This window comes from Benincasa hispida, chromosome 9 (assembly GCF_027475165.1).
Source record: "Benincasa hispida cultivar pf3 chromosome 9, pf3_genome.v1.1, whole genome shotgun sequence".
NCBI classification, from domain to species: domain Eukaryota; kingdom Viridiplantae; phylum Streptophyta; class Magnoliopsida; order Cucurbitales; family Cucurbitaceae; genus Benincasa; species Benincasa hispida.
In genome coordinates, this window is record NC_143486.1 from 72767654 (window position 1) to 72792870 (window position 25217).

At 33.8% G+C, this 25217-nt stretch overlaps 1 protein-coding gene and 1 long non-coding RNA gene across 3 annotated transcripts; both read right to left on the reverse strand.

Moving 5' to 3' along the window:
- Nucleotides 1-2981: 2981 nt before the first annotated feature.
- Nucleotides 2982-13812, reverse strand: LOC120086366 (bromo-adjacent homology (BAH) domain-containing protein). Of its 2 annotated transcripts, none has more exons than XM_039042983.2 (12): nucleotides 13519-13812; nucleotides 12541-12927; nucleotides 10091-10259; nucleotides 9254-9987; nucleotides 8646-8672; nucleotides 7594-7686; nucleotides 6913-6991; nucleotides 6726-6816; nucleotides 3983-4088; nucleotides 3742-3858; nucleotides 3418-3649; nucleotides 2982-3261 (listed from the first exon to the last, which is right to left on the reverse strand). In XM_039042983.2, exons 2-11 carry the CDS (start codon nucleotides 12883-12885, stop codon nucleotides 3599-3601), a joined length of 1812 nt encoding a protein of 603 aa, XP_038898911.1. In that variant the 5' UTR covers nucleotides 12886-12927; nucleotides 13519-13812; the 3' UTR covers nucleotides 2982-3261; nucleotides 3418-3598. The 2 variants fall into 2 exon arrangements, with proteins under 2 accessions (XP_038898911.1, XP_038898912.1); XM_039042984.2 differs by having other exon boundaries at nucleotides 12541-12921; nucleotides 13519-13726.
- An 859-nt stretch (nucleotides 13813-14671) lies between these two features.
- LOC120086542 (uncharacterized) lies at nucleotides 14672-24905 on the reverse strand. The gene is made up of 4 exons (XR_016531826.1): nucleotides 24496-24905; nucleotides 15149-15695; nucleotides 14978-15052; nucleotides 14672-14880 (listed from the first exon to the last, which is right to left on the reverse strand). It is a non-coding gene; the product is annotated as an uncharacterized LOC120086542 (long non-coding RNA).
- Between the last annotated feature and the right edge of the window lie 312 nt (nucleotides 24906-25217).

A 25217-nucleotide genomic window follows, 5' to 3' on the forward strand; every position in this document is an offset into this window, starting at 1 on the left:
ATTTATACTATGAAGCACTTATAGAGGTACCAGAGCAACATCAAGTTGAGAGTCGATGACGACAACTAGCTCGAAATCGACGACGTTCGCTTTGTGGGACAAAATGATTTTTTTTTTTTATTATTCTTAAATGAATGAGATACATTAAGTTGTTGTATTAATATGAACATTTTTATTTATATTTTATTATTTTCAAATTATGGAAAAAAATGAATGGAAATTTATTCTTTTCTACATCTCTTAGAGTTAAGGGTTAAGGATGTTAATTTTATTTATTGTTAAGAAATACAAGAACATTCTTTTTGTTGTTATTAAAAAATATAATAATACCGAGTACCTTAAACAAGGTAAAAGAAAAACATGTTGGAAGGATGATTTTAAAAAAATGGTAGTCTTAAAAAGCCTTTGTCAGAGTATTGAAGTAGTCCAAAATTTAAAAAAAGAATGTACAAGTCAAATGAAAAAACTACCATGTTTCTTTAAACCAATAGAGTAGGTGGATTGATATTTAATTTAATTCTTTATTTGATTGAATAGATATTAATTTATTATTACTTTTTCAAGGGGAGAATAAATGGACTTAAATTAGAAATTAATTATCCTTTTCTTATAGAAAAAGATTAAGACCTCGTTGGATTTCGTTTTTCGTTTTTGTTTTTTAAAATTAAGTCTAATTTTTCTTTGTTTTTTATCACGATTTACATATTTACTGAATATAATGGTTGAATTTTTAACTAAATTTTAAAAATAAAAATAAATTCTCAAAAGCTACTTTTTTTAATTTTTAAATTTTGACTTGATTTTTTAAATAATTAATAAAAAGTAAATAATAAATGAAATTTTTTTGAAATGAAAATAGTGTTTATAGACTTAATTTTAAAAAATAAAATAACCAACGAAACCTTTGGAAATTGCACATCTTAAAATTTATTTATAAACCCATGATTAAACATGAGAAATAATATTCTGGTTGAATTTTTATTCAAGAAGGGAAACTGTTTCAAACACAATTTTCTAAGACTACCCATGTCAGCACCAAAAATAAAATATAATACGTCTATAGCACCTACCCTCTTCAAAATATTTAGGCCTAATCAATTGACATTTTATGAAAATTTATTTTTGACAATTTGTTCCTATCAACTCTTAAATCGATAATTTCAATAATGCCATTGTACTCAGCACGCCCACACACACACAAAAAAAAAAAAAAAAAAAAAAAAAAAAAAAAAACATTCATGTGACTTTTGAAAATTTAATTAATTAATCACAATACATTTTCATCTCTATTATATTAAAGGAGATAAAGCTTATAATAAATTTTAGATTTTTTTCCCCTTTGATATACATATACTTCTAGTAGGAAATTCCATTATATATTAAAGTTAATGAAACGTATTAAGCTTTAAAATGTTCTTCGAGATCTCAATAAAAACCTTTACATAAAAAATTGATTTTAAGATACAATCAATTTTTCAAACTAGCTAAATTTTCAAAAAGGATTTTTAAAACAAACCATAGAATCTTTCATCAAATGAAATTTTAAAATTTAAAACCATAACTTAAATTTGAGCGAATTGCAAAAACTATAATGATAGTTGCAATTATACACTCAAACTTTCAATCGTAAAAATTGAGATCCTAAACTTTTACAAGTGTTAAAATTGGAGTCTCATGCTTACAATAATCTTCAAAATTGAACCCACAAATAATAAAAATTGAACCCTCAAACTTATACAAATGGTACAATTAATACAATTATGTAAATTTCAAAGATAAATTTGACCAAATTTTAATACTTATATAAATCTGATCGCACAATTCTAAAATTGAAAATTTAAGAATATAATTATAACTACCACCATATTTTAGGGTGGTTTTTACAAATTTTTCTGATTAAAATTTCATTCTTTAAAAAGAAAAGAAAAGATACAGCCAATAAATTAAAGGATGACCAAATCATCAACGGCTCATCATATGCACCCACACCAAGCTTCAAAAGAAAAAAAAAATCAAGTACTAACAACCATAAGCCTCCATTTTCATTATTTGCCATAAAATAAGTATTTAATAATGTGTGGGATCCATAGAATAAAACAATGTAACATGTGTGACAGATGCTGAATGAAAGAAGTTGGTAATAAAAGAAGTATATACCAACGTAAACATACACGTTGACCTACACCAAAGTACCAAGTTGAACTTCCAAAAATAATTTCATCCACCAAAATTTCCAATTAAATTTAAACCGCGATTAGAAATGATTTCCAAAGAACTAACCCCTAGTTTGGAATGCAAGGATTTGAGTTGATTTCAAACCATATGTGATGTTTCAATAGCTTAAAATAGTAAGAGATTTGAAACCAATTAAGATTTCAAATCTTGTCTTTTTTTAAAAAAAAAATATGTTCCAAAACTATCAGATTTAGGTGGATTTTAAATTAAAAAAGTAATTTCTTTTTATTTTACCCCTATTACGTTAACTAAAACCCACAAGATCTTTTTTATACTATAGCTAAAACTTTCCAATATCTTTTTTATACTACGATAACTAAAACCCTCTCAACCTTTCTACTTTATATCATTTTTGTTTCAGTTGTTCTTCCAGCTTCTCTACATTATTTTGCCAGGTTAGTTTGTAGTTCGTTTTTTTTTTTCATATTTGGTTTTTTACTTTGTTAATGGTTGTTTTCTTACTTTCTTTTAATTTCTCATGGGTATCCAAACAAGAAATTTTAATTTAAATGATTTCAGATCAATTAGATTCCAAATGCACATGATAATTTGAAAACATTTCCTGGGCCAAACATAGCATAAATTCTAAGCTAAAGCTTAATTTTTTTACCACTGAAGATAACTCTAAATAAGATGTGATTCCTAACTGCGTTATCTGATGCTTCCTACTCTATAAAACTACAATTACCTGATGCACCAAAACTAATTAGATATAAGTTGTCATCAAAATCAAAACTAAAAAGTGATTTTACCAGAGGCCAAGAAGAACGCCATGGATAAATATTTACCCTCTCAAATACTTGCTGGTTCAGTGTTTAGAATAAATATGTGAATTCCATATAAACTCATCACCCATAATGGGACACCAGTAAGTATTGATATAACCAACCATGTCTCCACATGCACAGCTGTCTTGATTCCAAAGCCTCAAAACTTACCAAGAAATTTCATCTCATTAAGTTCCTCGAAACGTTTCGGCTGATCCTCGAAAAGCTAGGACCTCATCCAACCACTGTCCGCTCGTTTCTGCGAGAAGATCATATTAATTCACTCATTCGATAAACACACATTCTGAAACATTCGATGGGTATAATATAGAAAAACAAAACGATTCTTGGTTTAACGAAAAGAAAACAACAAATTTATCACGCAACAGAAAAGGGGTATATATTTTATGTTTACCAATTTACAATTGCCGATTTATCCACTTTGATGACTTGCCAGAGTAAAGAGAACTAAGTCTATCATCTCTGGTACTTGTAAGAGTAAGGTACTCCCATGATTCAAAATGTGCTAGATCAAAAGGATTTCGGCCCTGTTTGAAAATATTTGCCAAATATAGCATCTGTTAGGCCAATGGAGCTCATCTAGATTTCAGCTTGCTCTGGAGTTTTCTTAACTCCTCCTCTTGTTGCTAGAAGTAAAAAATAACAAATGCTGGTTAAGAAAGATACCAAATTCACGATAACAATTCATCATTTACGTTCAGTAGATTGAAATTTAAACCTTGAACAACTTTTTGCAGACAAGTTCTGATCTTTCTTGTAGTAAACACCATTCCATGGCCATGTCATATTCTACTGTATTTGGCTGAGAACAATGCGAAGTTGATACAGCTTCTTTCTGGGAAATAACCAAAAAGCAACGAATAGATGAAGAAACGGGGCAGTGAATTGACAGGAAGGTTATAATTATAAATAGTGTAATCGGTGTATTTCAGAGAAACTGAGAAAGAGCCACACATTACCATCTCACGTTGCATTTGATGTCTAAGCTTATCAATACTGTGATGCCCAAAAAAAGTTTGTTTCTTTGACAGAAGATGAGGAGATGCAAAGCTACCGACAAGAACGCTGAAAAATACAAGGAAAAGAATTAGTTGGGAAAGCTATATAAAACACCTTTTGAGCTATTTTTACTGCTTGTTTGATGTTAGTCTCAGGTAAGTTTCAGACTATATCTGCATTTATTCACATTGTAGAAATCAAGCAGTTTAAATAAAACAAAAGATTTTAACAAATTATGAATGCATCATCAAATTCGGTAAATTTGTATAGAAACAAAGACAAACAAGGAGTTTCACGAGACGATTGAAGCCCAAGACCCGAGGAGACAGCTAGGATCACAACAACAGCAGCAGCAGAAGAAAAGCCAAAATGCGCTGAGATGCCAACAAGAAGGAAGCCAGAAGACCCAACAATGAAGCATTGAGACAGTCTTGTAGCGTCTCAATGCTACAACAAAGGAAGCACGGACAAGAATTGAATTGTAAAGTCTCAATTATGAATGGAAAAATGCGCTACAAAGGCTAGCACATTGAGATCTCCCCCTAGTGTCAAGAACGACATTTATAAGATTGAAGCTCATGCATGCTGAAAAGGAAGAGGATCTTATCGGGAGAAACTTCTAGATTGAGATGTTTGCTTTTGAGGACAAGGAGACTATTGGAGCAGAGGGGGAAAAAACTTTGAAGTTTGAGATCGTGGATTTTCAGTACAGATGATTAACATGTCCAATTTAGTTTTTCTCCTTTCCCTTGACTCTTTGTATCTCAAGGTATTTTCCATTAGATTTGAATGTTCATTCTTGAATATGAGTAGTTAAACATTTAGTTCTTAGCGGTTGATGTAGCCATTACACATTATGAGTTGAACAGTTGATTGTCTTGACTCATTAATGTATCTGGTGTGAAAACCAAAGGCTTTGATGAATCAAAAGTGTTTATTAGCTTTCAAATGAATGATCTAGCCCCCTATTTATAAGGCAAGGATTACAACTTAGGCTAACTAACTAACTGGCCGGTTATTAATAGGTAACTGGTTAACAATTTGTTTAAAAGACTTAAAAGCCAAGCTAAGTACATATAAGATACATCAGTATCTATGTGTTTAGTGCCACTGATCTCTTGATAACAGATTATTTTATTTTAGAGATATCTTATGGTCGAGAGAAGCAGTCTAGATTATAACTGAAGTAGTTTAAAATTGAAAGATTTAGGATTTCATTAGAAGTGGCTGAAAGAAGTACACATAAGGCCTTTTTTCTATTAAAGAAACTGAATAAGGATATTAGTTGCTTAACTGGTAGGTCCTCATGAGGGACTATTATTTGTACCTTCTTGAATTACAGAATAATTACATGTTTGGTCTTGGTTGTTTGGTTCTTTCCCAAGGACTTTTTCTCATTGATATTTCCTTTAGAATTTACTATTTGGTTGCTTGATTTTAGTATTTTAAACCATCATTGATTGTTTGTCTAAATAAAATTGGTTGCTTGATTTTAGTATTTTAAACCATCATTGATTGTTTGTCTAAATAAAATTGGTTGATTGTATTCTAAGAAGCATGGACAAGGAGCCACATGGCAATACGCCAATTCAAAAACTAGAACACAGACACATGGGGATACACTTTTTTTATTAGTATCTTTTTAAGGATATATATAAATTTAACATAAATTACTAAATGGACTCCACTAAAACAGAACATAAAATGTCAAATTAATATAGGTGTCTTTAGGTTTCTAACTTCAGTATTTTATGTTTATGTTTTTTTAAAAAAAAATCTTTGGTTAAACAAATGGATTTTCCTTTTGTTTTTCGTTTTTTTTAAATCTTCGTTTATCATATAATGATTTGAGCTTTAAATTTGACTCCAACATAAAAGTTTGGACCATTTTCTCTTCAAAAAATTTTCTAGGCGTATACAAAATGTCCCAAACATGTTCCCATGTATCTAAAATTAAAAATATATATAGAAAAATAGGACATGTAAATTTGTGTGTGAGACGTGTCTTGAGTGTGTCCGAACGTGTCAAACACGGACACTCTACCTAAAATGGAGTGTCCGTACTTCATAGATTGTATTCATGGTACTAAAGTGAACTAGCACACCAGTTTTGAGGACAAGACCATTACACTCATCATCGATATCAAAACTTGACCTATACACTTACGATATGCAATTTTCTACAAGATATTCAACAGTATAGACCTTAGAAGTTGACAGGGACTCAATTAGTGTGGGGCGGGGGTTATACCCATTATCTTTAAGCCTCTTTCATCGGCCAAAGCAAAGACGCACAACTGTAAATGTGTTTACCAATATAAAAAGAATGTGATTCTGTATCATTCTATCTGCAGGTTCTAAAATAGATGACCAATAATGGCAAATGTGCCAAACTAAAATGAGCACAGTAAGAGGGGAAGACAAATATCAAGGTAAGAGGGGAAGACAACTATCAAAATAGTTACTGCCACAGTGAATTCAGAAACTGCCAATCACCGATCTAATGACACTGACACATCAAGGCCCAAGGGCTGGCATGTTAAACTAGTCCAGATGAGCAGATGCTTTCGAACAATAACACTCACACTTTAATGAGAAAGATCATAGAGGAGAGGACCAATGGAATAAAAAAGATTATCTGAAAGTAATAGCAGTAAAGACTATACTTCTATTTTTAACACAGTATACTGAACCCAAACTTACCTTCCATTTGAAAGTAATAAGCAACCTTCATCCAATTTTCTAACCACTTTCTCTGCTGCTTCCTTGGTTTTGAATACAACATAAGCTTGACCTACAAAATAATATGGGCAAAATTCTCAAGGAACTCAAACAACAATAACAAAATTTCAAAAGTGCGGCCAATTCATCAAGATTATATGCAACGGACCTATGTGAGGCATAGAAATTGCAGTTCGCTGAATCATCTTAGCTGTACAACTCTCGTTGAAGGCATGCCAGACAATATCCTGAATGTTGCACAGAAAGGGATATCTAACTTAGATGTAAAAACCCCATAGGCCCAGATAAATAATTTTATTTATGGTAATTGAACTGGTTTAGAAAAGAATATACCATGGCAAAAATATAGTTTTGGTCCCTAAAATTTGTGATTAGTGTCTACTTGATCCTTGAAGTTATAAAAGAGACATTTTGATCCCTGAAGTTTGAAAAGTAGTTCTAAATGGTTCCTAAGTTAATGATGGCCATTAGTTGACCATTAGCATTGGATTGGGGGTCTCGTGGGAGAAAAGAAAATAAAAACCAATAGCAATAGAGAGAAATTTGAGAATGGATGCTATACCACAAGATTTGATGAGTAGGAAAAGGGGCAGTGGGGTTGTTTCTGTCATCGAACTTAGTATAAATTGCCATCTAATTAATTTCGCAACCCAACAATGCACGCAACTTATTTAATCAACTAACAGTCAACTTAAGTTAATGGACCATATTAGAACCATTTTTCAAACTTTGGAGAATCTGTCTGTTCTGAAATCTCATGAACCAAAAGTGTATTTTGTTCAAAGTAGCACACCACATCAATTAATCAAAGTAAAGAATTGGTTTTTACCTCCACTTCACCTGAAGTGTAAGCAGGATCCAAATTCTGAATCAGAACAAGCGTTCCTTGTTCATGTGCATCTTTTATTCTTTCTTCCCACGGCTGGCATAGAGATGATTAGTTTAATTAGTTTAGAATAATAATATCAAACCATAAAAAGAGCAAGATAAGCACATCTCAAGAAGTGGCCACGTAAATGGGATCTATTTAGTTTTTAGGCACAAAAACAAGAAATTATTCAGCAATCAATAGGGTGAAAAGAAATTAAAAAATGAGAAGAAAGCCTCAACCAACCTAATGGAAGATTACAAAAAGATAATTTAATTTGGCACAAAAATTTGACTGGTTGTAATCACAAAAAAGAGGTTGTAGTTAGCATTGCCACCAAATAAACTATAAAAAATTACCCACGATGACTTCTTTCTGGATATTAAGGAGGTCCAACTTTTTTCTCTTTCAACACCTACAGGTTAAAGGGGCCTTGTTTCTTCTTCGGTTCTTCCCTTTGTGAATATTTCAGCTGTAACCATGTTAGTTAGAAAACCTTTCATGTTCTCAAGATTTTTCCACCCAGAACACATGGTCATTACTTTCCAACTCTCTGGAGAATGTAGGATAAGTGGAATATTGATGAGAGTGGCAGAGCAACTACCTAACCAAACAACGGCCGACCACTGAACTGAAAAGGAAAATGTGATATCCTTGAGATCTTAGCCCTTATTGCTCATCTCGGATCTACTTTGTACGGAATCATTCAATTAGTAATTATTGCTGATCTCATCTTGGTTCTACTACTTAGCTGAAAGAATCTTACTAAATTCGTATGAATCTTTTTTGTGCTCATTAAAAAGAAAAGGGAGTAGAAGCCTGGAATGGCGGCTATTTAAACTCCAAAATTGGAAATAATTAAACAACTAAATGAATGTCTAGAAACAGCAAAAGACAAATAAATCTCTTGGAATGACTTGCAGTCAAACAAAGATAGTAGAATAAGAGGATCTGACATTAAAAATATGAATAATTAAAATGATATGCGACCAAAGAGTGTAAGATTGACTTACAAGTCCCTTGAACCATCTGCTTCTATCCTGTTCAATTGTTGAAAATTATAACAATCAGAACCTTAAAAATCATCTCAATAGAATTTTTGTACCAAAATAAACAAGAAGACACATCGGGCCATTGTAAAAGGATCCATATTCCACTACAGTTTCCATTCTAAATAAACATGGAACTTTTGAGAATATGGAATCCTATCAAGTAAAACTTAAAATGGGTTGGACCCGGTGGACATGAGCATTAGTTCCAGTAATAACCACAATTAACATGAGCCAAATCCAGTGCTTCATAGCCTAAACAAAATGCTACCAATGGAAGCAATAAGAAACTGAATGAGGTAGATACCGAGTGTTCAATCATATTCCATATCTGCTAATTGTATATGTCAAAAGACCAAATGGATTATACTATATTAATTATTATGTTTCCCAAATTTTTTTTTTTTATTTTAATGAGAAACTAAGATTCATTGAGAGAAATGAAAGAATACAAAAGAGCATACGGGAAAAAAAAACCCAACAAAAGGAGTCCAATCACAAGCTAAGGAAAAAAAGGGCTAGGACTTGGCTAAAGTAAGAAATGAAATAACAATACTAGAAATACAACTTACAGCATCTGGCCTTCTAGTAACTTCCACAACTTCACCGTCTATTTGGGAAGAGGCCTTTAGGTTCTTGCCATTAGAAATCTTTGTTGGCTTCTCATCTAGCTTGGGCTTTTTAATAAGGCTATCTTTGGTTTCATGAGAATCTTTTACATTTTTGCCTCTGGAAGCATCTTCAGAAACAAGAACCTTAGGTGAGGAAGCCAGGGTGTCACCATTGTTGCGATTGAGACCAAGCTTTTGAATGTCACTCTTGGTCTTTCCATGAGATAATTGAACAGAACCATCTAGTTTTGCCTTTTTCACCGGCCTATGTTCATCTTCAGCAGATCCCCTTGGACTTTTAACTCTACCTTCAACATCCTTAGCTAGTGCTTTAACATCTTTACTGGGCTTCTCTTTAGTATCAATTTTAAGCTTTGGAGGGGCCTTATCATCCACGATGTTTTCTTGTTTAGTACAAGTTTTAGCCATTCCATTTCCTCCCTCGATCGCATGTGCACCAGACTTCTCTTCATTGAAGGATTTCTCTATAGGCCCCTTCAAATCAACATTTTCCTTTGTGGACTTCTCAGGAGAGTTGTCATTAGTCGTCAAAGTTAATTCTCCATTAGAAGTGTCCCGAGCAGAAGGATCTTCTAATTCAGTATTTACAATTACAGTGCCACTTGCATCTTTCCCATCCTTATCGGTCCTCTTCACATCTTTTGATGAATCTAGTTTATTAAGTAAAAGTTTAACTGCAATTGAAAAAGAAACAAACGATTTTGTGATCAGAATATAACAACAAACCAACCAAAGGTCAAACTATTGAAAAAAGTTTTTGAAAAACTGAACTCAAACCTTCTACTCCAGCAATTTTATCACATATCTCATTGCAGAGCTCTAATTTTCCAACATCAAATGTACGACAAAATACAAAATCAGCCTTTTTGAGTGCTTCATCTGAAGGTTGTGGATTTCTGCTGTCATTTGAAATGCAGAGAACGTTGCACTTTCCAGCAATTACTTCCTGGTTTGAGACACAAAATATATGGAAATGCACTATTGCGGAAAAATAATAATAATAATTAAAAAACAGTCTCACTCACTCACATACACACACAATCCATTCCTTCAATCGAGTTTTTTCTTTCTTTTTTAACAAACTCATTGATATAAAGCCAGCACTTTCAAAATGCAAAACACACCCCAGTGCAACAAGAATCTTAATTACCATAAGGCTATTGTGGAGTGAGCATACTTTGCTAACAAAATCATTTGCAATAACAATTTTTTTTATTTTTTATTTAACAATAAATAAATATCATTACTAAGAATTTTGTGTATATAATAAACTAATATCATTTGCCTTTTACTGATTTTATTGCTTACGGTTAAACTAGCTTGATCACCTAGGTTAGCATACTTTGTTCAACCTTTAGTATTCATTTACTCTTATTGCATTTATTGTTTATTGTTAAACTAGCTTGATCATCAAGGTTAGCATGAAGACTACATAAAAATATCACTAAAACAATTCAATTTTCAAAAAGAGAAAATTAGAAAAAGAAGACAGATGAGTTTTCTAAAGAAATAGTAAAAAGTAATGGTTAAACAGAATATTAAATAAGATTTATGAAACTAAATAAAGATGAAATTGAATTTAGCTGAAGTAAGTAGGGCTGCTTATAACACCTTGTGTCACCCTTGCCATAGGCTGACACCTGGACGTATCTCAAAATCACTAGATAAAATGAAAGAAAAACAGAGGCAACATAGGAGGAGGGAAAAAATAACAAAGGAAAGTCTGGAACTGCAAGAGCAGAAAGAAAGAAAAAGCTCACAAACTACACAATTACAATGAAAGGCTTCATTTTATTTATTTTTTTAAATAAAGAGATAGAATGATCATAAAATTCCTTCTGACAGCTCTCCACATCTCTAAAAACCCACCTATTCAGTGTTTTAAAAAGCCCTCTTGGGCGTGTGCCTAGGTGCACCAAGGCTCAAAGCAAAGATTTGGTGCCTCGCCTTCAAAAGGTGGGGCTTGCAAAATAAGGCACGCCTCAGACGTGCGCCTTTTGTGAAGCCCCAAGGCCAAAAGCCCTAGGGCTTGGGGCTTTTTCATTAGGGTTTCCTTTTTTATTAAGTAAAAAAAATCAAATGTACTGAGCCTAAAGGCAAAATTTCTAGTGTTTAGGGGTCTTTTTTCCATATTTACATTTCAAGTATGCTTTCTCTTCTCAATGTAGTATTTTTATATATAGTGCGCCTCATTTAAAGAGAGAGAGAGAGGGAGAAGGGGGAAAAAATTTTAAAAAATAATAAATAAAACACCACGTCTCCTATTTCTCTCCAGCCCAAAATTTCATAGAAACATAAAGAAAGCAACATGCCAAAGCATCATCCTCTATTTGAAAATCTCACACAATGTGCTCATGACTTTCTGAGGCCTCCCACACGCTAAATCATTTAGACCCCAAAAGGATAAAAGATGGTGCTATGGTTAGTGGTGTTAATTCACAAATAAAAATTTGCCAAGCAAATAATTAAATCTTCTATGAAATGTATATCTTCTAGAGAAAGGAGAACAAAGAGAAAGTGTGGTGGGACTCGCATAAGAAACCAGCTACACAAAAACTCCTCATAAGGGCTAGGGAATCATAAATGAAAACTCCTAGCCCCATTGAATTAAAAATGGCCAAAAAAGAGCTAAAGAAACATTCAAGTGGTTTAACGCAAAATTAAACAATAAGGAATCCTCATAATGAATAAAGACAACAGCCACAGAGAAAACATAGATGGGGAGAAAATGATAAGAGACCAGGAAAAAGATGACTGCAAGTGTTATCATACAAGGAGAACATTGAGAAGTTCGGCTTAATATTATCCTTGAATGAGTACCCTTTTGTCATCATAATTCATATGAGGAGAATCTAGGCCATGAGCATCGAAAGGAAAAAGACGATGAAAGGTGATTCATACAAGGAGAATATATAGAGAATTCATGCTCAAAGTTACAACTTACAAGAGATGAAGGTTGAGCGAAATCCTGATATACCCATGCACTCATTAACCATCACTTAAATAGACTATAATATAATCCTATTTATAATTGTTTCATAATTTTTACCAATGACTTGCAATTACCAAGTGAATTTTTTTTCTTATACTACTTCTTCTTCTTCTTCTTCTTTTGTTTTTTTTTTTTTTTATGAAAAACCAAGAGTACTATTTCGACATACAAGATCAGTGAATCAGGAGAAAGACTATGTTGCCATGAAATAATAAAGGAACAAGCTAAAAATTACCAGAGAATTAACATTGGCAAGCCCAACACCATCGCCGGATGCCAAAAATAATTCATTATCCCGTGTGTCTTCAGCTCCAAGATAATTAAGAATCTCACAAGATCGAAAAAACCAAAGAATTTTTACTTTCTTTGTCTTATCAGGATTCTGCCATATTTTAACAAGTTTACCAATATAGGGTTCTGGTTCACCTTCCTTATATAGGTAGACAGAGTCGTAGAGAAAATATTCTACACCATCGTAAGTAAAAGATTCATAAAAGGTCACATCCTTCTTCTTCCCACCAATTCCTTTCTTTTTGCCCCATTGAAATTCAACGTTCTCCACTTGCTCTGTTTCTACCATAATACCAAAGCAGGCCTCCTCCAATAAGAAATGCGGCTGCAACTAAAGAAAATAACACATCATTTTATATCTTCACAAATTATAAAAGGAATGCCAATAAAAAGTAATATGATTAACCAGTTTTCCAGATGATTTAAAACATATAGATATGTGACTATAATATGATGCATGCATCCACGAATAGATGCCATATTGATTAGTTGAATATAGCAGATATATCGACATGACTAGGTTGCATAAAAAGAAAAACTGCAACCCAATTAAAATAAAAACCCTAAAAATTATAAATTCGCATAAGAAACATAACAAGCTACTTCAACTTCAATTTTGTTTGAAGCATATCCTGAAATCAATTTCACTTGAACAAACAGAAATCCGAAGTCCGAGCCAAGGAAGAAACGATATTTCAGTACTCGACCATGAATTAAAATAAAAGTAAAAAGTTTCGAATTGAGAAGTTCAGAACTCCTCCATGCCCTAGTGTTTCTTTCAGCACATAAAATACAGAAACCAGCGCGACATTCATCCAACATTCCAATACTAGTCTAGCCCTAACTTCAAGGCCAAACAAGAATGACAGAACCATAATGTAGACAATTTTTTACAAATTTACAGACAGAATCGTTTTGATACCTGAGAGCGACCATGAAAGGTGAAAGAAAATGTCTGGAGATCCCCAAGGCTATAAAGATGGAAGGAGCTCGAACCACAAAGACCGAAATTTGGAGGGAAATTAACAGTTTACGTAAACTCACTCATGAAGTAGAACCCAGCATAAAACCCTAACCTGCGTTCGTGCAGCGCGTGCAGCGCGTGGTGAATTGGCATGTAAAACACTTTCAGTTGGAAGGAACTGAAAATTGGGGCTTTGTGGACTTTCTCCGAACAACTTGGGCCTCCGACCTTTTTTTGCCACCCTCGTCATTCGGCGGTCGCCCAAGTCCAAACTCAATAACTAACATTTTTTTTTATTTGGGTAACCATTTATTTTTTTTTATTTTTAAAAATTAAATCTATTTCATCTGGATCCATAATCAATCGCCTACTTCTTCAATATAATTATTGAATTCTTAACCAAATTTTAAAAACAAAAACTATTTTTTTATTTCTCAAAATTTAGCTTGGTTTTTCAACCATTGATGAAGAGTAGATAACAAAAGAAGAAATATGGATATGGAAGTCGTGTCCTTAGGCTTAATTTTGAAAAACAAAAACAAAAAATAAAATGGTTACTAAATTGGACCATGATTTTTTGTTTTTTATTTTTAAAATTAAACTTATTAACACTACTTTTACCTTTAAATTTATTCCTTTGTTATCTACTTTTTACCAATAGTTTAAAAGACAATCCAAAATTTGAGAACTAAAAAAAGTAGTTCTTAAAAACTTGTTTTTGTTTTTTAGAATTTGGCCAAGAATTCAATCATTGTACTTCCAAAATATGCAAATTGTTATAAAAAAAAAAATGGGGATGAAATAGACTTTCTTAACTTTCAAAAACCAAAAACAAAAAATTGAAATGGTTACCAAATAAGGCCTAAGCAACTAAGTAGGATTGGAGATAGGGTCGGTCCGGGGAGGGGAAGGGTCCCCCATCCCCGGCCTCGACCCCGTGGGGGAAAAGGCGAGGATGGGGGCAGGAATTCCTCGTCGGGGTCCCCGCGGTGAACCATTTCCCAGTTCCCTGCGGGGATTCCTCTGTTAATTCCCTGCAGGGATTCTCTTGTTAACATTTTTTTAATCAAGTCAATTAAATTGCACTAATTTAATAGACTAATTCATGAAATAAACATAATTTAGAATCTCACAAGTCAATTAAATAAGTTTACAACTTATATTAAATAAAGTTCGAGTGTTGGAAGTCAATTAAAGTCATGTCTTATACAATTACAAATACAACAACCACAATCATAAATTGCTCTTGACCGATGTCTTCGTTTCAAATTTTCCTCCTTTCTTGACATCGTCCCATCCTTAGTTGTGATCATTATTCCCCTATTTAAAATAAAATTAACAAATAATTCACAAAAAAGTAACTAGACAACAAATTTTAAAATTGGTCATAAAAAAATATGTTAATCCTTGAGCATACCTCATGAAGGAAATTAGATACGAGGATTTCCATGAACACCGGAATGATCATTCCAAATTACAGTCGTATATGAACCTAACAATTACAATCACAAACGGAAACATATGATTATACATAAAATACATAAATTATAGCATGTTATACAACAGATCAAGGACAAGAGCAACACACTTTTGAAGACTCATCTTCAAGCTCTTTGATCACGAACGCTCAATCACAACAACACACGAACGCTCAATCACAACAACACACGAACGCTCATCCAACACGACCGCTACACAACACAAACACCGCGCACTCAAACTAAGCGATCGCCAAAGTCACGAACACCCCAAACACCACGAACGGTGTCACACCACCTCCCAAATTACCCTCTTAATCTGGAAGATAATATGACAATGGTAGTTACTAGCCCTACTACCAGCACTCACCACCTTAGCCTTCTAACCTAAATACCAACCTATTAGACATTAATAATCTACGTATACAATATGCCTCCATAAGGTTCTACATAAGATTATATAAACACATGCAAACAGTCCTGACATAATATTTACAGGAAAATATTCACAGTTCGCCCCAAACATCATTAACAAAGCCCTAGTCCCTCTTAAAACATGTGTACATAAACAGACCATCAACTTAAGTTCTTGTTAACAAGCAGGACCTTTCAGTGGCAAGCAGCAGCAAGATCAACCTTGAGGAATTTGACTGCTACCTGGAAAAGAAAAACATAGAAAATCTGTGAGCCAGTAGCCCAGTGAGTGATTATAGAATCATATTACTCCATGCATTATATCACTATAAACAAGTAAATATATCGATGAGCATCTCAAGCAACTTCCCCTAAACATAAACATGGATAACCATTCATTTTACACAATTAAACATCATTATTCCTTAGTTGAGAACGAGCCTACATCGCTCTAGCTCCCAATGTCTGCTACCGGCTAAGAGACCCATACTTCGGCCTCCCTTTGGTGGTATATGGCTAGGAGACCCATACTTCGGCCTCTCATTCAGAACTACCTACGTGCACGTGGAGTTTTCTAAGTACTGTCAATACCTTAGGTACTATTACCCAGATACCTTCTTCGTGTCCTTCAGTATCGGGTTATTTCCTAGCATCAATTAAGTTTCATTGCATGCCATTTACACAAGGACTCATTCTATCATAGCCTTCCTCCATAACACATGCTTCAACATTAGAAACTTAACTTTTGTAATAAATTCACAACATACCTTGGCCTGCGTTAAAACATATACAAGTCGGAAGAGATACACTAAGCTATTCATTAAACATTTGTTGCTTGAGAAAATATAAATTCATCATCAACATCACTATAACTTACATGGTCTTTTATGCATAAGTATCGAAAGTATTAAGTTCATTTAGTCACTCACAGCTCGTCGGGGCTCTTAATGGTCTATACGCCTCAACTAGCTCTTCTTGACTTGAAAGGACATAATTTTCTGTTAAATTCCTTAGAATTATCAGCAAAATACCTTAGATAGTTTGTTTACTAATGAAACTTTCGTCAACAAAATCTGTGAGTTCATCCTCATGAGCGAGATCAAGCATTTCACTAGCAAGTCTTCAAGCTAGCAAGACTTACCTTCTCTAGCTAAATTTACTTCCTTACTAACGAGATTTAGCTCAAAGTTCCAGCGAGATTTAGCACAAAAATCAGCGAGATTATCATCCTGAGCGAGATCCTCATCCTTCTTATCTCGCTCTCGCTCTCTACGTTGAGCTGTTTGCTTGATCTTCCCAAGCAGTTGCCTGCTTATGCACATATTTTCTGTTTCAATTTAAAAAATCCATAACTCAAAATCTAGAACTCTTTTCAAGAAACTTCCTTCTACAAACTTGTCTAGAATTGAGTTAACTTTATTACTTTAAAATATAAGCTAAAAATCCGTTGTAATTTGGCATGGAGCTTCCAATCTTCACATCAAGCCCTGATTAATCCGAGATTCTATCCCTTCGGCAAATTCTTCACTTTTTGTTCTTCTCCTTTTGAAATCTTTCTTCAGCAAGACAATTTCGAAAACTAGATTCTCCCAACTTTCAAATGGTACTGATTTTGCTTAATTTGCTCATGCCAATTGCTGAAACCAAGCTTTTGAAATTCTACTTCTTTTTATTCTTCCTACCGCCTCCCAAGTTCAATGATGAAACTGCCACATCACCCCGCACTTAATGCTTCCAACCAAAACCAATTTGTGAGCTCCTTCATTTAATGTGTTTTTCCTCCCCTTGGCTAAACATGCTTATCTAGGAAACTTAGAGTTCGGGGTTTACAAACGGCCTCCATAGAACCTCGACAGTGTCGAGTTGAGTATGACACTATCGAGAAGGTTACCTTGGTATTCTCGATGTGAGAATCCAGAGGGTGGGCTTTGTGTAGACTTGGTTTAGACATAAAACTGAAGGAATCACAATCGTGTAAACGATTGAGCAAGTGGAAGATGGAAAAGCTCTGCGATCGTTTAGCTCATCGCTCAGCTGAGTGTCTATCACCTAATAACACTCCACGATCGTTTAGTTAACTCCAAGTTGTTGCTTAGTAAATCTCATTTACTTGACATCTTCCTGTGAAAATTTTTCCGATATTGGAAATCTCAAAACAACATTATTTACACAACTTACTAAAATTAGGAAAACATTTTCCTTTTTATCTCATGGTTACCATGAAACTACCAATAACCTCCCACTTAATTGGTTATTAGAGAAAAAGAGATAATTATCCAATAATTAATATTATTATAAATATAAATGATAACTAACTTACCATAATATATTTATAACCTATAGTTTTAATATTTCATCTCATGAAACATATAAACCATAGCTTTTTTTCTATTCCATGACACTTAATGTAAATTTCATTTACATTAATCCTCTATTTGATGTATCCCATACACCATACCGTCTATATCATATATAATCAAATTACCTCTTGTCAATTTGAATATTTCAAATCAACACCAAGAACTGATCCTCAACTTGAATCCATTGAGCTACCAAGGGGACCTTATGGACCTGTAGCTCGAAGCTCCAATTGTACGTGAATAACTGACTAGACTCTTTAGTCACGGGATCCACTATCTATTAACTGCCAGGCACTTCACTAAAGATCGACAGTTGAATTCTCCTTACCACATATATTATGTGTCCATCTTAACCAATCAACAGTGCGACAACATTTCACAGATCTCTCGTAAGTACAACTCGACCAATAACCGTTATACCCCTGTAGTTACATCTAACTCTTTAAGTACCACTGATCCCTCTAATGAACATAAGTCATAGTCCTACTATGATTGAGTCCTCTCTTCCAAAGAGAATTTGCGGCCACTATGTTCAAGCCCCAGAATCAACCCTTAAAGGATCAATCTCTCTACTTACCCCTGCTTCGGGGAAGGAGTGAATTCCATCTTGTGTATTGAGTTCCCAGCTCCCAAATCAGACAAGTCCCCAAAAAGGTAAGCATGTTGAGTGTTGGGGTTGATGCCCTAAAGTCTCGTGTCCTGTAGTTTGTAAACAGTTTGTATGAACACTTGTGTTGTATAATATATGATATTTACTTCACATCTTGTTTTTTGCTCAGTTGCATGTTTTATTTGCTTTACCACAAACTAATAAACATAAAATCCCTGATTATCTATATGTTACTCAAGCATGTATGTAGTGACATACAAGTGGATCATGTTTTAAGAGATAACTAAAATGGTTTGTAGTATATGGATATATGAGGGAAACCTTATCCTGGTAACGCTATGGATGTGGCCCGCTTTGTGAAACGGTCACAAGTGTTGTGACTTGTCATGGATGGTCTGATCCTGATCATTCGTGTTGGGGACATGTGAGCGAAGGCGTCCTATACAAAGAGTTTGTATAAGACCTGACCACGAAGTGTTAACGTTTCGTCATATAACACCGTTCATGATATAAACTTCACTTCACTAGGATGACCATAGGTAACATGACCTCAATCCTGAGTGAGTTGGGAACTTCTGCCATTGAAGGCGGCCCTTTGATTTATATGGGTGCGAGTGGCCAGGTTGCCGATTCAAACCTACCATTTTGGGGATTCGTCTGATTTGGGAGCTGGGAACTCGGCTATACAAGATGGAATTCACTCCTTCCCCGAGGTAGGGGTAAGTAGATAGATAGCTCCCTTAAGGGTTGATTCCAGGGCTTGAACGATGTGGCACCACACACCTTATCTTGGCTCGAAAGGTGTTCACATATAGTTGGACTATGTTGCATTGTTCATTAGAGGAATCAGTGGTACTTAAGGAGTGAGATGTAATTACAGGGGCAAAACGGTAAATTGGCCAAACTGTACTTACGAGCATCTGTGAAGGGTCATCATACTTATGATTGGTTATATCCATGGACACAAAAATATATATGTGGTAAGAAGAGTTTATCTGTTGGTCTTTCATGGAATGCCTGATAGTTAACAGATGGTGGATCTCGTGGCTAAAGAGTTTAGTCAGCTATTCATAGATCGTTGGAGCTTCGAGCCACAGGTTCATTAAGTCCCCTGGATAGCTTGGATAAAGTTGAAAATCAATATTTGGGTTAATTTGAAATGTTTAAATTGACAAGAGGAAGTTTAATTATATATGATATAATTGGACTGGTTAATTATATATGATATAATTGGCTAAATGTATGAGATACATTATTTTGGAGGAAATTAAATATAAATTTGATTTATATCAAGTCGAGGAGAAATTACTATAGTAGATATGTGATATCAAACTATAGAGTAAGAATATAATATGATTATATTTATTAATTCTTTAAATTGGTTAATTATATGATAATTGGCTTAAAATTCCTTTCGGACGTGCGTTAGTGGGAGCAGCCCCTTCGATTATGGTAACCAAAGAATAAAATAAAAAATAGTTTCATTTTACAAGGGTTTGGAAAAATTTGGCATCTGTGTGGAAACGTAAACGATTGCATAAGTCGAGAGCCTATACGATAGTTGATCAGCGCCTAAACAATCACACACCTCGCATCTAAACGATCGCATAGTGTGCCGTGTTTTCTAAACGATCGTCTACCTTTTACTAAACAATTGCTTAGTAAAACCTACACGATCGTGTAGCTTCTTCTAAACAATAAGCACTTAACTATATGATAGCTACCTTTTCTCTCCACTTGCTTATCATCTACATGATTAGTTCATTATCCAACCTCTACCAAAATCACCAAATACCACACTTTGGATTCTCACTCCGAAAATACCAAGGGCTCCCTTTTGGTAGTGTCGTCCCCACTACGTTCACTTGTTCGTGATAGTTCGTATTTCTATCGTTTGTGCTGCTGCAACTAACGCATTTGCTGGGCGATAGAGATCGCGTAAAGGTCTTCCGCTACGTTGAGTTCTAAAGCTTAAAGAGGGTTTTCAACTGGTATGAGAACTTTTCCCTTATACTTTAATGTTCAAAACATGCCTTTAATTACTGTAATTTTACATAACTGTATGATAGAATGTATATGTTGTATTTCGGTCACGGTGAAATCAAAAAGTTCCGAATGCACTCATGGAAGCTCTTCGTCAAGTTGAGTTGGCAATCTGGCCACCATCACCTATATTAATCAAAGGATCACCCTCAAAGGCAGAAGTTCCCAAAATACTTAGGATTGAGGTCGTGTCATCTATGGTCATTTAGGTGAGATGTAAGTCTCCAGTATCAACAGCGTTATATACAGAGTTTAGTCATCTCGTGGTCCGGTCTTATACAAACTCTTTGTATAGGACACCCCCGCTCACATGTCTCCACATGAATGGTCAAGATCTACCATTTGTAGTAGTTTATAATACTTGCAAACCTCTACAAAGCAGGTTGTATCCGTAGTTTCACTAGGATCAAGTATCCCACCTTAATCCTTATACTACATACCTATTTAGATTATCACTTAAGGCGTGATCCACTTGTATATCACATATACATGCTTAAGTTTACATAAGATAACCACGGAGCTTTGTTTATTGGATATAAGTAAATGCCAGAATGAAATAACAATTATTCTATTCATAAAACAATGTATATCATTACAAACAACGAGACTCCGGGAGAATCAGGACACCAATCCCAACACCTCAGTCATCACTTCTTCTTAGAGTCATCCGCATCTTCCAAAACAGTTGTTAAATGTTTAACCATTTCTTTTTCCGTGTCAGTACCTTATGTTGTCACATCACATATTTATAATACAAAAAAATATTTATTAATATATTAAATGTTAAAGATAGGTAAAACAACATTAACAAACTAACATACCCATCAAACTTCAGTTGCAATCCAATTTTGAGTGCACATCAAAACCTCTATTATCTTCGGATGAAGTTTATTACAACATGGACTTACAATCCTACCACATGTACTAAAAGCAGACTCTGACGTGACACTAGATAAGGAATGGCTAATATGTCTCTAGAAATTTCTCGTAAAATGGGATACTCAAACCCATTTAATTTCCACCAACTCAAAATATCAAAATCAGATGATCGGGTAAGACGGGTTTATCCAAATATGCATTAAAATGTTGCTTCTGATTCATCTTATTGGAATTTGATACAAACAAGTCATAATCATTAAAATTATCAAATTCTACAATCTTTGATGTTCCATCCAAATTTTTACAGCGAGAGTCATCACCTTCACTTTTATACTTCACTTGATATTCTTTTTCCAAATCTGTACAAAACTTTTAACCCTCTCAATCTCAAGGAAAAAAGTATCTCCATAAATTCTTGGGAAGTAAAACTCAATCAACTTCAAATTGTAACGAGGATCTAAAACTGCAACAATGGCCATTACTCCATTAATTTTCTTCCAATACTTGTCAAACTTTGAAATCATATCTGCAACCATGTCACATCTCTTAAGAGCTAGAATTCGTCCACTTAGAAATAGCCAATTTCAGTTTACAAATTTTTGGGAAAAAAATATTAGCAGTAGGATATTTGGATCCATAAAATATTTTCAATCACATGATGAAATATTCTCAGTATCTAGGATATTTGGATCCATAAAATATTTTCAATCACATGATGAAATATTCTCAGTATCTCACATATCTATTACTCGATCTTGATCCAAAGGCAAACACTTGTACTTTGATTCACATTGTTTTAATCGATAAAAAACAACTTTGTACTTCAATTCAGTGGCTAACATAAAATATGTAAAATTCCACCTAGTACAACGATCAAGACTTAACATCCTACCATCATAAACATTCAACTGACGAGCAGTTTCCTCAAAATTCTCCTTTTTTGGGTATGCACCCTAAAACCCACACTACTAAGAACTCTTTCAATCCCATCTCCTATTAGGGGTGGAAATGTTTCGGTTCGGTTCGATTTGGTGGTCAAACCAAACCGAATCGATTTTTTTAAAATGTGAAACCGACCACATATATGCGGTTCGGTTCGATTTCAAATTCGGTTTTGGCATTTTTAAAAAATCTATGTTATATTTTTTTTTAATTAAAAATGGTTTGGTTTTAAATTCGATTTTGTTCTTTAAATTAAAAATGGTTCGGTTTTAAATTTGGTTTTACTCTTTTTCTAAATATATATATTAGTTAAAAGCAATTCAGTTCGATTTCAACTTTATTTTGGCATTTTTAAAAAATCCATGTTATATTTTTTTAAATTAAAAACGGTTCGGTTTTAAATTCGGTTTTGTTCTTTAAATTAAAAGCGGTTCAGTTTTGAATTCGGTTTTATTCTTTATATATATATATATATATATATTAGTTAAAAACGGTTCGGTTCGGTTCGGTTTTCAAAAGTGAAACCGAACCGAACCGAACCGAATTAATTCGGTTTCAAAATTTCTTCAAACCGGATTAAACCGTATTTTTCGATTTCACTGAGTTTTTGGTTCAGTTTTTAGAGACGGTTCGATTTTTACAATTTGAATGGTCACCCCTATCTCCTATCACTGCCAACCCATCATTCATAATTAAATTCAGAATATGAGCACACTGCATATGAAAGAAACTCCCATCCAAGATTAAGTTTGCAGACATACTATCGACAAATATGTTAACCATGGAGTCATTTGTACTACAATTATCTACAGTTATAGATGGCAACTTTTGATTAATATTCCAATCTAACAGACATCCCATTATTTCTTCATGAAGCATCTCAAAAGTGTGTGGAGAAGGGACATATATAAATATGATTATTTTGTTATGCAAATCTCAACTATCATCAACAAAATGTGCAGTGACAGCCATATAACCTTTTAATGGTTGGAAATCTATATGTTCGTTGTAAGGGCAATTTTTCCATTAATCTCATTCAACAATTGTCATAGTTTTCGACTTCTCAATCTCGTAAATTTTAAATATCTCCTTCTTTATTGTGTCTCTTGATACCATCTTAAATAATGGTTGGATAATATTACAAAATTCTCTAAAACCGTCATGCTCAACTATTAAGAGAGGATATTCATGTTTGATTATCATTCTAGCTAATGTTTTTTTTGCAGCTTCCTGATTGAAGTTATATAACCCCAATATATTGTTCTTCTCTCTGTTAGGATTCAATAGGGATTTTCATGGTCATGCAAATGTTTGGTTCCATTTTTTCTTTCACCTCCTAATTTACGTTTGCAATAATTACAAACAACCTTGTCTACTCCATTTATTTTTTTGCTTCTTAAAATGGTTCCAAACAACGGATGTCAATCTCATTTTGAAAGACCCCTTCTCAATGTCCTCCTCACCAAGAATAACATAATCCTAAACATTCAAATTATCGTCATTTGAGGAGCATGGAGTTAAATTTGGGATTGAATTTGGGGTTGAATTTGGAGTTGAATTTGGTGTTGGATCTGGGCTTGAACTTGAAATGAGACTTAGAGAATCTTTATTTGTAGAAGGTGATGAAGACATTGTTTTTTAGAACCTACCAAGTTATACAAAATAAAGCAAAAATAAATTATAAAAAGTCTGTCTATATTTGAAGACATAATCCTAGCTTTTCAAATTATAAAATTTATTTAATTTTAAAGTCTATTTTAAACTCTCAAATTCATATATTTTTTATTTTTTATTTTTTTACTATTCAATTTCATCATTTTGACAATGTAACAAACAAAGAATTAACAATGTAACAAACTTAACAAATTCCAAATATATCAACAACAACTAATTTCATCATTTTAACAAAAAATAAATTATAATATATCAACAAACTTACAAATTATTCAACATTCTAAGAAAAATGTAACCACAAATCATTTCAACATTTTAACAATTTTAACAACAAATAATTTCTACATTTTAAGAAAAATGTAACCACAAATAATTTCAACATTTTAACAATTTTAACAACAAATAATTTATACATTTTTCAAAAGAAAAGGTAACCACAAATAATTTCAACATTTTAAGAATTTTAACAACAAATAAATTCAACATTTTAACAAACAAAAATCTAATTAAAAAAAAAACTGTGTAAGTAACTTACACTGAATGGCAGACCCAGCTTGAATGGACGTGAACACGAACAGGTTGAATGGCAGAATCGGCTTGAAGAATGGAAATGACAGGGGCTGCTAGAAAAAAAAGGGGGCTTGAGAGAGTTGAGGCTTCGTAGATCGGTCGGCGCGCAGATCGGCCGACACAGTCAGCAGATTGGTCAACCATGTGACGTCAACATGAACCTGAGGAGGTGGTTGGTCGTGACTCGTGAGGAAAATTGAATTGAATGAACTGGCCGGTCGTGACTCATGGCCGGGGTAACTTGGACTTGGAATGGCCGAATGAGTGGGACTTGCCAACTTGGGAGTCTCACTGTGACTGTAAGGCTGAAGACTGAAGTGAAGTTGGTTGTCGCTGAAGTGAAGGTGAAATTCTGAAAAGAAAAAAAAAAGTGTTAGTGTTAGGTAGGTTAGGGTTTTTAAGTTTAAAGATTGGGAGTTGAGCTTGGACTTGGAGTTTGGATTTTGGGCTTTTGGGTAGTATTATTAATTGGGAGTTTTATTTTTAGATTTTGGGCTTTGGGTTTGGGTAGAATTATAATTGAGAAATAAGAATTGTATCTATATATATATATATATATATATATATAAAATAATAAATCGGGGTCGGGGTTTAATCGGTATCGAGGTGGGGTCGGGGTCTGGGTGGGGATACTGTCCCCATCCTCGGATGGGGAACCGAATAATATCCTCAGTTTGGCCCCATCCC

What these genes read in the sequence shown, in the direction of transcription:
- LOC120086366 (XM_039042983.2), bottom strand. Translation starts at nt 12,885, where the DNA reads ATGGTAGAAACAGAGCAAGTGGAGAACGTTGAATTTCAATGGGGCAAA. An exon ending in GCAGATGGTTCAAGGGACTT is followed by an intron (nt 7,687 to 8,645) that starts GTAAGTCAATCT and finishes TCTCTATGCCAG; the next exon opens with CCGTGGGAAGAAAGAATAAA. An exon ending in ACACTTCAGGTGAAGTGGAG is followed by an intron (nt 6,992 to 7,593) that starts GTAAAAACCAAT and finishes TGCAACATTCAG; the next exon opens with GATATTGTCTGGCATGCCTT.